The sequence below is a fragment of the Sturnus vulgaris genome, chromosome 7, assembly GCF_052056855.1.
Source record: "Sturnus vulgaris isolate bStuVul1 chromosome 7, bStuVul1.hap1, whole genome shotgun sequence".
NCBI classification, from domain to species: Eukaryota; Metazoa; Chordata; class Aves; order Passeriformes; family Sturnidae; genus Sturnus; species Sturnus vulgaris.
The window spans coordinates 6,074,635-6,090,946 of record NC_142249.1 but is presented as its reverse complement, the minus strand read 5'-3'; the positions used below and the strand labels follow the sequence as shown (position 1 = coordinate 6,090,946).

The 16,312-nt window shown below is 44.7% G+C and overlaps 1 protein-coding gene across 5 annotated transcripts in view; it reads left to right on the top strand.

Moving 5' to 3' along the window:
• The window catches only part of VWC2L (von Willebrand factor C domain containing 2 like), a 43,727-nt gene that overhangs the window by 4,606 nt on the left and 22,809 nt on the right, over positions 1-16,312 (top strand). For all 5 annotated transcript variants that reach the window (XM_014882011.2, XM_088167653.1, XM_088167651.1 and 2 more), the window contains one exon: positions 13,653-13,782. In XM_014882011.2, the coding sequence (XP_014737497.1) occupies positions 13,653-13,782 (130 nt within the window). The remainder of the gene's footprint in view (positions 1-13,652; positions 13,783-16,312) is intronic.

Below are 16,312 nucleotides of genomic sequence, written 5' to 3'. Positions count from 1 at the left end.
TTCTGTCCAGGACTAAAGTGAGATCCTTCACACTTAATTTAGCTGACAGTCAAACTTTTTACCTAGACCTATGCTTTGCTGAAAGCTTAATATGTTACAGAATAGGGCAGAAAACAATGTTTTGGAAATCTCTGCGTTTGCCTAGAATAAACCGTGGATTGCTTTTTTCCTCAGAGTACTCAGACAATGGAAGATCACTGTTTCGTGGGGAGAAAAGAAGCACCTGTTAACTATGACTTTATAAATTCTGTAGGAAAGACAGAACTTCGAGATTCAGGAAGCTGCTGCTCTGAAGTCTTGACTTTATGAGGCATCCAAGCATTTTGTTGTTTATTTGAACAGAATAAAGATTTTACCTGCTATCTCTGCAGATGAAATCCTGAGCAGCTGATAGGTTTTACAGGCTCTGAGCTCTGCTCTTCCCTCATCCTGTTGAATTTATAAGGTCTGCAAACTTTCTCACATCCATTACACACACACACTGAAGTCAAAGATGAGAGGCTGTTCTGACTCAAGCCCAGGCTGCTTTCAGTGGAAACAGAGGCACTGTTTTATGTAGTCTCAGAACCCTTTCACCCACTTGATTTACTTTTGCTGGTATGTAGATTCCAAATCGTCATCTATAGAAGTGCTTGTCGCTGCTGAGTTTCAGCTGAAATTAGCCTCTATTTAAAAATCTTTTGCAAGTGTGTGTCTGTGTGTGTGTGCCAGGACTGACTCATCTTGTAGAAATTTCAGCTGCCTGATCTTTCACAAATTGGGATTAATTTTTTTCTCTCAGAATTTTTTTTTCCTAGGATATCGATATCTATGAGAGGTTTCCAGTTGGGTGAATTTTCCTGTATTGTTTCTAGATTTTTCCTCAGGTTTGGGGTGAGAAATCCAAATGTGATTTAATCTTTTTTCTTACCACTGGCAGTAACTGGGATGCTCTCAGGGTAAAAGAGTAGTTACAAAGGCCCATTTCTTGAATATTTCTTTCTTCTAGTGAACAGATCTTGTACATCTGATTTTTTGAGTCATAACAGTCATAAGCACAAAATACAAACATGCCAACAAGCCATGTAGCTTAGACAGCTGTCCAAATATTTATCCTTGTGCCCCTCAATCATTAACATGTACTACAACTGAAATGCTGATGTTCAAATATAACTCCAAACCCATTGAGAGCTTTTCTTGTATCCTTTTGTAAAATCGTGTGTCTTTGACAGATGGCTTAGTAACGCCATGCAGCATCTTCATAGCATCTTCATCCCTTATGGGTCCTGGGAGATGTTGGTGGGTTTGGGGCCCCAGCTGCCTGTACAGAGCCTGCCTTATTCCCTGGTTTCTGTGGGATTTACCCCCAGCTTTGGCTGAGGCTGCAGAAAAGGCCAGCACAGTCTCTCTAATGTTAACCATGATCTCATTCAAATGTGTCTAAAATACAGATTGATGCCTGGTGGTCAGGATTCTGATACCTGTGGAGCAGGAGAGAGGGCAGGTCTGGTGGTTTTCACTGGGATCCATCTCTCTTTCCCATCTTGTTTTGTGCTTTTCTCTTTGTTGGACTAGAATGTGGTCTCTCTCACCCTCTCAGAGCAGGGGTGAAGGCAGCTGTGGTGGCTGCAGGGAAGGTGTGAAGGATTCTGGAAATCTCAGGCTGTTTTCTCCAGAGGGATCTGGCAGGGACTCTGGGGGTCACTTGGCAGCTGCTTTTTCTCTCCTTGCATCATCCTTGCTTTGATTTCAGTCGTGGAGGTTAAGGTCTGAGTCCCGAGTGCTCTGAGCTCGCCTGTAGGGGCAAAGATCTTTCAGGGAGGTTGTTAAGCCTCCCCTTTCTTCTCAGAGGCAGAAAACAAGCAAATGGAGATTGCTCCTGGTTATTGTAAGCACACATGGCTGTGTTTTAAATGAGTGTCCCCAGCCAGCAGCTGATGTAAAGTTAAGGAGACAGTGTTCCTTCAGTGTGACGGATGTTCATTGGCAGCTGATGGAGAAATCCTGCAAATGTCACTGAGGAAACAGTGTCCCTAAGTGCTGATTAGTTTTTGCTCTCTTGCATGACTTACTGACAGAAAAGCACTCACCTTTGAGAAATGGAATTGCGGTGTGGTTACAGTGTATTTGTAGCCACTGTGAGGAGCCACTGGAAGAGGTTTGGGTTGTCAGTTTGGAAAGTCCATTATCAGCTTTGAACTTCCTAGGTCTCTCATCACCCAGCAGAAGCACATCCAGAATAACCTTCTGCAGACCTCTAGATATGTAGCAAAATGTCATTGCTGGGAGATAAATGGTCAGTTCACAAGGGATTGTCAAGCTCACATCTTGAAATATTCTCTCCATTTTAGACTGACAGGCTGACTGCTCCCTGTCCCTGCAGGAGGGTGAGCATGATGCTGTTCTCCTCCAAGGCAGTGGCAGAAATTTCCTAAGCACAGACATTAAAATATCTGTGTTAGCCTGGCAGAACACTGGGTGAGTTATCCTTTGGGTGGGAGCATAAGAGGTTTTGGCCTACCTGATGATGTTCAAGTGAGAAGAGCAAGCTTCAACCTGCAGTTGTGAACCTGAGCTTGGAAAACACTCTGAACATTTTTTGGGTGCTCTTCAGTGGATGTCTTCCTTTCTGCTGGGCACAGAGCTGCAATTTCTTCTGGCCATTGGCTCTGCCAGTGCTTATCCTCTGCTGCTGCCTTTATTTGCCTGCTCTTCCCAATTACTTCTCCATTTCCTTGTCCTCTCCCCTTCCACCTTCGCTCCTCCCAAAACTATCCTCAATGAAAAAGTCCCTAGGTGGTGCCCAAATATTTGTCCCTTGCATCAGCACGAGTGTGGAGAGGTGGGAAAACAAACCTTGCCCTTTTCCTCCACACCAGAAAAAACAACCCCCCAAAAAACAAACAAGAAAACAACAAGAAACAAAAACAAACAAACAAATAAAAACGAGGAAAGATGAAATTTTTCCTTCCAGAGCAAAGTTTTTGCTGACTTGAAAAGAGTCAGGATTTCATTACTGAAGTTCTTCTTTATTTTTCTTTCCCCTGTCCCCTGCCACTATATCTTAAGTTCATTGCTTTGTTTTGTCCACAAATCACCTGTAATCCTTCAGTGAAGGTTTTTGTATCTTGCTGACTTTATGTCTTCTTGCACAGTGCTTTGCACAGTAGGGACACAGCTCTAGCTGGGTTCTTCAGGGTGCAATCAGAACCCAAAATATATGAGGGACTGTGTAAGCATAGCACTATCATACACTAATTCTCAGCTCATTATGGAAACCTTTACTTCAGAATAGTGGCACCTCCTTCTCCTTTGCTGATGCTCTTTAAAATGTTTTATTAATGCAATTACCTGAATTTAACTGAGCAAAGCAAGGCCTCTCGTGAAAAGGCACATGAGGCAGGTATGCAGCTGCTATCCCAGCAGCTCTCAGCCCCTGAAACTCAGTGTGTCCATCCTGCTGCTGAAGAAGAGGAGGCACTGAAACCAAAAAGTGATTCCCCACCCCCAGAGCTGTGCCAGAAATAGAAATTAAGTGATATAAACAACAGCCTGGCTCAGACCAGCAGGTACCCAGCCTAGCAGTGCAAGCTTATCAAATATGAATGGAGCACTTGGGAGGTTAGAGAGTGTTACTGGTGGGGTGGTGCTCTTAGGTGGGAAACAAGGGTGTGGCAGTCCTGGGTGGACAGGGACCCCAAATGGGTCCCCCATTTTAATATTGGCATTTTTTTCTCTCCAAGATGTGTGCAGCAGGCTTTTTTTTCTACTATAACTCAAACAAGTGGGGCTTTTTTCTTTTTTTTTTCCTCCTTCTTCTTGTGTGTTCTGCAATTTCACATATGGCTAGAAAATCATAATACAAAAGAAATTTCAATAATGTGCCTGTGCTTTAATAAAAGGAGCCATGAACAATGCCAGCTCTGAAGATAGCATACAGCCATTGAAATCAGACAGGAGAAACAGAACATCAGTCAGATGGAAAAGTATGATTTATTATCTCCCTCCTGGCAAAATTACAGTGACAATGTCTATGCAAAGGAATTTAAAATTACTGACTTACTGTATTTCTGTCATAATTTGCACCAAGAAAACATACTAAAATAGATAGGCCTGTCACATATTGATCTATAGTGAAACCTATTTTTGAAATTATGCTATGCACTTAGCTACTGATTCTGTAACATATATATCACATTATGCACAAATACATTATTACAATAAGTGAAAGAAGGTGGGCTTTATTCAGAAATCAAAAATCCATGGAATTTTCTTCCCTGAAGCACAGTAATGCATGGGAGGCCCCAAAAGCTCAGAGCTCAGTGGTGCTGGTTGTGCCACACACAGACTGTCTCAGAGCTCCCCATTGAAATGGATGAGACCCAAAACTGAGCATCCCCACAATTCAGAATCAGCAGGAACTGAGCACAGGCCCCCAGTTTTAGTCATGGTGCAGCAGCCCAGTGCAGAACCCAGCCTGTCCGTGCAATCCCAAGAGATTGGTATTTTTCCAGTAAATATGACACAGGAATTAATGTGTGCCCAACATTTGTACTGCCAGAGCTGGGGCTGGGCTTTCAGTTATTCACTCCAGGAAATAGCCCATCACTCTGCTTGCTTCCAGAACTGGGAGCTGCTGAAGGAGAGGGTGTATCTGTACAGCCAGAGGAGAAGCTCTGCCACTTCGCCTGCCCTCCCTCCATGGCTGCTGAAGCCTTACTGTTAAGAAAAAGGTATATGTAGTACATGCAGGTGTTACCAGCTCCTTCCAAGAGTGGTGAAATCAACTCTGAGGCTTTATTATTGTTCCAGACAATGCTCAGTGGGGCCAAGGAGAGAACTGCTCACCCCCTGCCTCTCCCAAGCTGTTCATCTCTGTCACCCAGGCTGTTTCTGTGGGGCTGGTGAGCAGGAGGTCCTCAGGTCATGAGCTTAGGAAGAACGATGTCATCCTTAGAAGCATTCACTGCTCATTGGTGAGAAGGTTTTTTAGGAAACTGTTTCCTGACAGAGCCAGGGGAAGTGCAGGTACGTGTTTGTTGCCACTGGAATGTGCTCTATGCAGAATTGCATTCATTAAAAAAATGCTTAATCAGCCAATTATTCTAGTTACTGTTTGAAAAGCAATAATTAGATAAGTTATGTAGCGACAATGCTCAGTCTAGTTGCAAAATAAGGATACGTGAGGATTCCTTACTCAGTTCTGTGGTAACATCACAGGTGATTCTTTGGGAATTACAGTAAAATCAGTATGCTTGGAGAAGCAATAGGGTTTAAAACACCTCCTGAAAGCAGGGAATGTCTCAATCTGTTAACTGTGGTCATCCCAGTCAGCAAAACTTTTGTGACTGAGGGTTAGCCCAGTGTAAGCAGACCCAGTGTATTCTCTAATCACAGATAACCCATTCAAAGACATTTCCAGTTCACATCCTTCCCAGCCTGTGCTCCTAACCAAATGATGACATCCTCTGAGGGACAGAAACCTCCCAGACACCGCTGGCAGCTGCAGAAGGAACAGGACCAAGATCCACATCTCCCCAGTGATGTCTGGTTGTATTATACCTACCTCCATAATAGAAATTCAGTGTTTTATCAGTACATGGAGCTGATCTTGCCACCTTCTCCCAGCTCTCAGTGTGGACAAAGGAGGAAACACCAGACTCAGGTATAGGGAAAACACATGTGAAAGGGATCACCTTTCTGGTCAGGTCTGTTCCTTTCTCCCTGCTCCTGGAGGCTTTCTCCTAGATATGGCTCCCTCATTGCAAAAGCCAGCCAGGAGGGAATGGAGAGCAGAAAGCTGCCAGCTGGGCTCACTTTTCCTGCTGACATTAAAAGGAGTTTAACAAATGTGAAGCACCCCCAGATATTTTGTCTGTGTCTGAACGGGGCTGCACTTCTCACTTTGGACCCACGGTCCCATCTGTCATATCTGTAACCTTTCAGGAGTCCCCTTTCCTGGGCACTGGGCATGTCTGAACTAAAAAACTATTGTAATCGAGTCATAAAAATTATCACCAAAGTAATAGCTTCAGTCCTCTCAGCCCCAGGGTAGGTGAAGTGCAACTATTGTAAGGAATAAAATGAGACATATATCAGAGCAAAGAGAGCATTCTCACGGAAGAAGTGCAAAGTCATGTTTTTACAGAAAGCTTTGCTACTGCTCTCGGGAGAGAAGAGCAACCACGAGATTGCAGATGCACAGCTCTGGTGGAAAAGGGGCCAGGACTCGGCTCAAGGTTGTCTCTCTCATCAGCTAATGGAGGAGTCACTCTTCAGATCCAGACATGGTTCCAGGAGCCTTTTAAACTCAACAAATTGCATGGCACAGAGCAAATCTATGAGTTCAAAGCTCCTAAAGCCATCACAACCCTGACTCATCAGATGTGGGCCCAGGATACCCAGGGTGAGACACGTCTTCTGTGCCCCTCATCTGCCTTACTGATCTGTACAGCTCCCCAAAAATATCTACAAAAGAATGGCAAGGATAATATTGTTTCTGCTTTTGGACAGACAAGGCCTGGGGATGAAGGGAGGCAAGGAATACATGACCTGGAGCAATTAGAGCATCCCTGTGCTTTTCCATCTCCAGAATCCAGGCCTGGTCACCAACACGCTGGAAAGACTCTTATGTTAGCATTGTTTGTGTGTGTGTGTTGGGGGCTCCCTTAAAAACAGCATCTCAGCATCTGCTTCTGCTGCTTCTTGGAAGCCAGGTCCTTGGTTGAGCCAATCTGCAGTGTGGTGCAAGCATTTTTCAATTTTTGGATGGCAAAGTTGATTTGTATCACTAGTGCTCCATGTAAGTAGGATGCAGCTCCAGTTTTTTCACTGCAGATAAATTACCTAATGACTTAGTAGTTTTTTCCTGTTGCAAAGTAATTTGCAACCTGATGGTGTTTTCAGTGAGTGTGCTTGTCTGTAATTATTCAACACATTGTTTATTTGAGTAACTTTCCACCTATGGAAAATCCAACTGGTTACAGTTCCTGTAGTATAATTGATATTATATCTCCACTAGCTGACTGGTTGATTTTTATTTTATTAAGTAAATGACAAAAATAAGAGAAATTTTTCCCTTTGTGAGTTTTTGTGTCGGCACAAATTTTTAACACAAATCAGATGGTTATTTAAACACTGCTAGTAGTGAAAGCCAAGTGAGCAGCTCAAAAGAGAAGTGGGCAGGTTTCAGTCTCACCTTCAAGGCAGGACTTGTTCACCAGCTCCTTCTCCACAAGTTTGGCACCTGCAAAATTTCTGAGCTGAAAGCTCTCTAAATTTTCCTGCAATCTTCTGCTAATCTGCCTGAGATCACAGGCAATTTCAATAACAATGAAAATGATTCTAATTTCCCCTCCAGGAGTATCTCTGATGAATGCTATCCCAGTTCCTTTTTTATTCCTCTCCCCTGGTTTATGACTTCCCACCTCAGCCAAAATGCAGAAGCCATTTTTGCCTCCGAATTTATTCATCAGGTCCTTTCCAACTTTCTTCCCTTTCTTGCTTCCTGCCAATAAATTCCCCAACTGAAACTGTAGCTACAGAGATAATTTCCATCAGAATTTCCATTGTCCTTAGCATCATTAAAAGTTACAGCTCCTCTTAAGATCTAAGTGCCCAATTTGACAGACATCACTCTGCATCGTTCTGCTTTTCCTGCTGTTTGTCTGCATGGAGCAGGATGCCATCAGTCCAGCCTGTCTGAGGGAAGAGGCTGAATGGAATTATGTTTGTGAGTCTCTTGAAAACTTAAAAGAGGGAGAGATTGACAGCAGTGATAGTTTTCAGTTTTTCTTTCCTTGGAGCCCAACACTTGCAGGGGATGGGACACATCCACACATGTAGGCAGGATGTGCATGTGGATACAGCTCGTGGATCTGAATCTATGGCAGGCTGTGCAGAAGTGGCAGGTGAGATCCATTGCATCTCAAACCCCCTTGGCATCAGCAGAAATTCAAGGGATGGCACCTTGTTTTTAAGGTGTTGGCACTTCTTTTTCTAACATGTTCTTAAAGGGAGAGAAAGCATTTCAACTCCATATTCAGTAAAACTGCCATGAAAAGCATTTTTTCCCTTTGCAGTATAACCTAGAAGAGGAACATCCTTACACACCATGTCCTTTTTGGTGTTTGAAGGAGCTGGGAGCTGAAAAGCTTGATTTGGGTTTGCAGTGGTACCAAGAGTCCCAGTATCTCCTATGCCTTTGCTCTGATGTGATGGCTCCTTGGGGTTCCCCAGAACTCAGAAAACAAACTCACTGGCTTCATTCTGTGCTTATGCTCCTCTTTGTCTTCCAGTCAACAAAACAGATTTCTCCAGCCATTCTGGCCATGTTGTAAATTCACCTGCTTGACTCTGAAGAACACCACAGGCCCCCAATAACAGCTATACACAATTCAGTGGAAATACTTGGATTGGCTTCCAGTGACTTGGACAGCCCCTCCAGGATGACCAGTAGGTGCATTGTAACATGATGAGCAGGTTGTAAACACTTACATTGTTCTCCAGAAGAAAAGTCAAGTGTTCCTGATGCCAAGCTGTGAAGTCTGTATTGCTCTGCACGTGTCTGGTTGGTGAAGGGCTGGCGTGTGTCAGCACGAGAACATGGTCCTTATGCACCACTTCATGGGACCTTGTCAGTGACATGAAGCCTTCCAGCATGGGATTAGGGAACATCCTTGCACAAAAACCCTCTTCAGGCTTAGCTGTAGGAAGGAGGGGGAAGAGAGCAGCACAGCAAATCCTGATAACTAAATCTCAGGCTTTGAGCAGCCTGGCTCCAGAAAAGATGTAAACCTTCTTCCATGAGGCTGGAAACCGAGGTACAAAGAAAATGCCACACAACTCAAGGCATTTTCTTGGAACAGTGAGGAGAGGTCCAAAGTGTTAGGAAATGGCTGTGCTAAACATGTCTGGAGGAGCTGGTCTCTGAATTCATGGAATGGAAGGTCTCCAGGAGTAACAGGTCTTTAAACAGTCAGTTTTAATGATACAAGATCCACTGGCTCTTGAAATACCCAGGTGCCAAAAAGCACTTAAGTCTTGGAAGGCTGCTTGGAAAAGGAGCAGCATTTTCCCAGCTCCTGGAGGGGTATGAACCTCAAAACCCAAGTCTGGGTGAAGCCATCTGGAAGAATCCCAACTGATCAGAGGGAACTGCAGCCTTAAAACTTTGTCTGAAACATCTCCTGAGCTGGGTGACTTGTTAACCAGTTAGCCTGGTGAGTGTGGCAGCAGAGCAAAAAGTGAGGAAAACAGCTTCTTATTGACTGACAGAACAAACAGGTGAAGAAAAAGCATCAGTCAGATGTCATCTTCAGGGTTTTTGCAGCTAAGAGTGATTGACAAGCAGACATAAAGACACAGAAATCCTCATTGCAGGCAAGCAGGCAAGAGGAGAGCTGCAAAATGATGTTTCGTAGATACAGATATGCCTCTTCCATTCACTGAAGGAGAATATTCCTGAGTGATGATACAGTGATGGTACAATATTCCTTGGTGATGATACAGGAAAGCCTTTTCCATGTTTGGGGCATCAGGAGGCATCTTCTCTCCACCTTAGGTTTGGGTATAATCAGTTTTGTGGGCTATTCCCTAGAGAATTGTTTGATCATGTGATCTCTCTGGTTGTCCCCCAGTCCTTTTGGAGGACTTGAGGGCCTGCTCACAAAACAGACCTCTCAGAGGTACTACATTTCAGTGGATTTTTGAAACCTTGTAGCTGACTAAAGAAGGACCCACGTGGTGCCCAACCCTGTAAGAGAGGAGTAGCTGGATGATGTTAGCAGTTATAATTCCTACATGTGCTGGCATTTGCTTCCAAAAAGAGGGTCAAAGTGGTGGGGAGCTGTGTTGTATGGGTGCAGGAGTGAAGATTAGGAGGTGGGGCACCCATATCCTGTTTAGTTTCCCAATTTCCCCTGCTCAGGGTATATCTTATTTTTCATTCTGTTTCCTTTGCTGCCTTTTTCATGTGTTTGTTTATGTCGTCTATCAAGTTTATCATTATGTGCTCGCACACATAAAATCTTTATTAGCCGTGTGTATTTTCTATTCTCTGTTCTAATTTTCCTTCCTCCTTGCATTGTTAACAAACTCTGCTGATTGCAGATGTTTCCCATTTGACAGCACCTGAGACTCAGGTTTTCCAGCCATGCAACAGGAGGAGTGCTGGCTCCTTCCTCTGGCCATCCTGAGGTGTGTGATGGGGCCATCCCACACAGAAGCAGGGGCTGAACCTGCCCTCCCAGCCAAACCTGGGCTCACAGTCCTCCTTGGGATCAGTAGAACAGAAGAGAAATAGAAATTCGGCTGTGATCTTAGGGGTGGTTATGAATGGGTTGTGCTGCTCTTTGAAGTGCCTGGCTGAAGGAGAGGGGGATTAGGGTCAGTGCAGAGACTGAGAAGGTCCCCTGTGCTCTGTGTCCCATTTCAGCTGCTGGTAAAAGCCCTTGAGTAGTGAATAGGTGTTGGCCATGTCTGCTTCCCTCCAGCTTGGCTTGACTTGGCCCCTACACTGGCAACAACATCCAGTCCAAGAATGCATCACCCCACTGGCTCTGAACATCACTGCTCTCACCCCCATTAGAAGTAAAGAAGGGGTAAAAAGAATTTCAGTACTTTGCACTGGTTTGGCCAAGTTAAACTGCTTTACTTACTGATACCTTCTACATAAGGGCCCAGTTTGCTCTGATAAAGCCATTTCTGAAATCATACTGAGCAGTACAGGACCATGGAATGGTGCAGACGTGTAGCTGTGTTGTGGCTGGGCATCCTGAGCACCCTTTCCTTTTAGGAAGTGGTCAGAAGAAAGTTTCTTCACCAACAGCTCTTGAAATCCTGCCTAATAAATCCTTCCCTAGCGAGTTTTCTAGGAGATTATTCTGCCCTGGACACAGGAGTTAATAAATTACCACCTTTTGTGATTCTTTAATCTTACCACTCTTTCCAGAATATCAGTTTAAGGGACACTGATAAAGCATTTGCACTGTCCATGTGGGACAGTGTCCTCTCTCCTTCCTATTCCAGAAAACCTCTGGTGTTTTTTCAGTGTCCTTCGGCAGAGATGAGAGTTCCTTTTCTGCAACTGTTGCTTGAATTTCAGTGGCTACAAAAGTGTAAACCACCTCCCTTTCATGGGGGATAAATCTTTAAATAAGGAAACAGGAAACAAAACTTAAGGACATCTTTTGCTTGGCTCCCTGTTCTTCACTTCCCGGTTTTTCATTTTGCTGCTTGGTGTTCCTGCTACCTGTACCAATAGAGAGAGGACTTTTTGGCCAGTGTCCCAGAATTGCTCCACAAGAAGGTAGCACCAGGGAAAGTAATAGCTGGGATGCAGAGCCTGCAAAGACAGTTTCAGAATGCTTAACCTCAAGTGTGCTTGGGACAAATTCCTTTCTGAATGAGCAGGGATTTGCAGATGGGATCCCAAAGCACATCCCATGGAAGAAATTGCCAAGACTCTCATAAACCAAGTGGTCAGGAGGGCTGGAGTCCCCCATGGTAAGTGGTCAGATAGAGGAAGATCCTGGTGACAAGACCAGGTGGCTTGACCTTATTGCAGCGGGGAGGAGGAGCTGGCAGGGAAAGGTCTGGTTCATGCCAAAGCAGCCTTTTCATTTGGTGGCTGCTCACTCCATGTTCTGCCAGGATGTGCTTCCCTTCTCTAATTGCGTGCAGCTCTTCCTGCTTGGAAAGCTGCTCCCAGCGTCAGGCAACATCCTGCTTTATTACAGTGTCGTTTTCAGGCTGCACCACCAAGGCTGAGGCAGAAGATGTGTGTGTCATGTCTCATTTGCTCAGCTGCAGAGTCTTTCAGGGGCAGCTTCTGCTTGTGCTGATCCTCTTTGAGCCCTGGATTGGGCTGCAGCCCTGGAAAAGCATCACATATTTCTTAGCATTGCAGCCACTGGAGTAGTGAGAATGGGTACAACCCCTGGAGGAGACGTCAGTGAAAGCTTCCACAAATCACAAGATCTAGTTCTACTGCTCCATATAATTAGTGATTAAAATGAGTAAAAACAAAGCAGCAATTTTCTTATTGATCCCTCAGCAAATAGCTCTGTCTGTTTTCTTCTGTATTGTTTCTTCTTATTAAATAGCCTCGAATAAGAAATGTCAGTCAAATGAATTTAGATTCCTGGTGCTTCAGACAGAAATCAAAGCAGGATTGAAAGAGGAGCGATAATTAGAGAGAGGAATTCCACCTCCACACACTTCTTCCCTTGCTCAAGGAGTGCTGATTTTATCTAAATTGCCAAAGCCATGAGCAAATGAGAGGTGATGGGAATTATAGACTGCAGATGCTGAGACAAAGCAAGGGAAGCTTTAATTAGTGCATTTTAAGGTAGAAATGAATTTCCTGGGAATAAATTATTCGACTCGAGACACATGGAGCTTCTTAGAGGTGAATTGAAGAGCTTTTTACACATCAGAAAGCAGGGCTCACAGGTTATATCTGTCTTGTAGAAATGAGTAACCCATCACTGAGGTCTGAAATACATCAGCATGGATCCTTCTTTCTTTGCATCCCACTTTATTTTTTAATGTTGAAGAATATTTTTTAATATTGAGGAATTCCCACAGCTGCAGATTCATATAAAGCAGAAAATTTTCCCAAATACCCACATTTACTCGATGAAATGTTAGTGATGGATGGTGAGAAACTGGGAGTTCCATATTGAACCTACTGGTACTGAAAGGAAGTTATTTTCCTTTCAGTTCTCATTCTCTTTCCTTAGCTCTGTTTCCATGCTTTCATGACACTTGCACACACATAAGTCACTGGGAACCTTAAAGCACTGACCTTTCTATGTTTTCAGCAGATTTTCACGGCTTTTAAAAGGTTGAGACAGTAACAACTCTGTGCCATTTGGAGGTGGCTAGAGCTTCCTGGCCGGATTGATGGTGCTGAAACAAATCCATTTCGCTGGGTGCTTTAATCCTGATTCCCTGACTCAGCAGAATTACTCAGTCTCTTAATTATTTACGTATTTTATGTGAGCCTGTTGCTCAGAGATCTTGTTGAAGCAAGCAGGAGAGGGGCCAGGTTGAGATCTCATGGTTGTGTTGCAGGAGACAGACCCTTGATGCACCTGCTGCACAAACACAGCATGAAATGGGTTTGCCCCTCCAAGAGCGACACTATTCTCCTCTGCCCTGAAAAGTGGGAATGAAAACACCCCAGGATGGAAATGAAAACACCCCGGGAGGCTGGGAGATGGACAGGCCATTCCAGCAGCACCTTTCCAACAGCTTGGGGGTGGCTGGCAGTGGTGGTCTATGGAGAGATGGGTATGGCCTGGAAAATCAGCCACCACTCATGACTTTCCACAAATCCTGCTCTTCTTCATGTGTAAGATAAAACAGATGGGTAGAGCAAGGTACAACCTGAAGGCTTCAGCTCAGTTTTTTGGCAAAGGGACCTAAAGTCCTAAAAGACCCTGCACTCTGTGTGGGAAAACAAGCCTGAGACTGGCTGGTTTTCCTGGTATTGTGGTTGCCTGTTTCAGCTGTTGCTCCTTTGTGCCAGAGGTTAACTTGTATCACCCATGATGAATGAGTCAGTCAAGGGGTATTGAACGCTGATGTGTTTATCTTGTGGCAAGATGGGAATGTTGCAAACTTGTGAGCTGCGGGAGGCAATGGGCTAATTTGAGATTTGTTCCTAGCCCTCGCCATGCGAATGGTGTCGCTGCGAGCCCAGCAATGAAGTTCACTGTGTTGTAGCAGACTGCGCAGTCCCCGAGTGTGTCAACCCAGTCTATGAACCTGAGCAGTGTTGTCCTGTCTGCAAAAATGGTAAGAAAGAACTGTGTTGGCTTTAACAGAGATATAAAGGAAACATTTGATTGAAATGCTGTTACTGAGGTTTGCTTCCATCAGCACGGGCTGGTCCTTCTCCTGGTGCTTCAGTTATGGGTGAAAATTTAAGCTGCCCTTCCTGGCCTGTGTTTTCTCCTTGAAGCCAATGGAATGGCCAGCTTGACAAAGGTTTTGTAGGAGTGAGTCCTGATATCAGTGGCTGCTGTTTCATGTCTTTGTTTTTTTCCTCAAAATTAGTCTAACAGAGAATCAAATACATGAGAAAAGAGAGGGTCTTTGTCCCTACATTAAGAAACCAATGGTTGTTATCTAAGGCCAAGGGAAAACCCACCACAATCAATGGCAGAACGTTTCCTGTGGCCAGTAAGACACCCACCAAGCCCAGAACATTGTTAGTTGTGTGCTGTAGTCTGTGTGTAGCACAGACTGGCCCTCATTGCCCTGCTGAGGTCATTTCATGACTTAGAGTCTGATTCATCAATAATTCAACAAATATTTTGGAATGACTGCAAGTACCTCTTTGGAAAATAAATCTGTTTCCAAAAAGGTCTCCCCAGCCTTTTTCCACAGCCTGTACTCGCACATGTCTCTGAAAAAGCACCTTTCTCCTAATGTAGATGTGAAGACAGATTAAAAGGTAAGGCAGCTGCACATAAACATTTTCACAGCTTTCTAAACATGTAAGAAATGGCTACTTGGATTCATCTCCTTGTGTTTAGAATTCACTATCCGTATATATTTGCTCTTACATACATCACCGCTGCTGAATAAGAGTAATGGTTGCTTTTGTACCTAAATGAAAATGTTGGTAAAGAAATAACATTTTCAACACATTTTCTGCTCTGTAAGACAGAGTAAAGGCAAAGAGTTGGAAACGGAAACTACTTTTACTGAAGGAACCTGAAGAATTAAAAAATGTTTGGAAAATCATGCCCTAAATATTACTTGAAACCTGAGGTTTGTATCTGTATTTTTGTTTAAAAATATTATGTCATATTTTCATTGAGTTTTGTGTTTCTGTTGGAAAGCAGAAAATGTTCCTAGGAAATCTCATTGGTTTGTTTTTATTGCTGAAGTTCAGAGCACCCAGCTCTGTGCACCACCTTTGTGTACAGCTCACTGTGTTTGGGTGTTTCTCATCAGGCTCACCAGGACTGGTGTCCTGGGTTGGTGACTCAGGGGTGCCACTGGCTGTCACCAGGCCTGTCACGGAGCTCAGACCCATTGACACTCAGCAAACACTTCTGGAGCGTGTGTGGCCTCTGTGCCCCTGTCACATGTAGGGCACCATCCCAAATCCCCTCATTTACCATGGCAGCACATCCCATCTGGTTTGCATTGCATTAATCTGACCTGTGAGCGTCCCTCAGGAATGTGAGCATTCCCAGGAATGCAGCTCAGAGGGGCCTTCACACAGATCTAGGAGCTGCTGGATTTCCCTACCAACCCTTCCCCACCGTGACCATTTCCCCCACACACCCCTTTGGGGGTTGGTGCCTTTCTGTGTTGCAGTCCCCAACACCCCTAGTGACCAGGGGGAGAAGCATCTTCCTTCCCAGAACTGTGTGCCCAAAACACTAGGGGGAAAGGGAAAGAGCAGCTCCTGCTGGTGGGACAAGGACAGGGGGGCTGAATGGACTGTGGGACACAGTGAAATGATTGGAACCCTCACAGAGAAACCAGGAAACTTCATCCATGGTTTTACCAAATCTCTCCACTCCTCTCTTTGCTCATCGGTTGGGGATGCACATAAAGCTCTACATCTGAGGCCTATTTTAGGCAGGGATGTATTTCTCACCATTCCCTTCAGAGCAGCCTGGATGCCTTGGGCATCCTGTTGTCTGGGGCTTACAGCACAGCTCAGGCAGTGGAGGGTCGTGGCTGTTCCTTGGGATGGAGGAGCATGGGGGTGCTGTGGGGAGAGCTGAACCCCTCCTGGTGTCCCAGCCTGGCTGGAGGGATGGAGACCCCTCAGCTGGAAGGGCTTTCTCCTCCTCCTCCCTGCTGCTGCAGCTGACTGCCTTATAGTTGGCCCAAGCTGGGCAGTTTTGGCTGTGCCCTTCACAAATGTCATGAAGGGATTCCCACAGTGATAGAAATTAGTGAGCACCAAGGCAGTTCCTGTGTCCTGGGCAATCTGATGATGAGAGTTTGTTACTGCTCTTGGACATGGCTGAGTGTGGCACACACCATTCACCTTTCTCTTACACTTTGGGAGATTCAAGTGGAAGGAGCAGCCATTCCTGTGTCTCTTCCCATCTGAATCCCTCTGACACATCCTAATGAATGAGGAGCACAGTGTTTTCAGCTCTGTGTTCATCTTGAGATCAAAATTTTGTCTTTCAGCTCTCCTCTTCAGCCAGTCAATTAAAGCTCAGTTTCACAAATGCGTGAAGATAACACAAGCTGACAGACCCACTTAAATGACTGAAACACGCCTTTTTCAATTTATTTGGTTCCTTCCTTCCATTCAGTAGCTTTTGTTTTCTGCCCAAGTGGTGCAGAC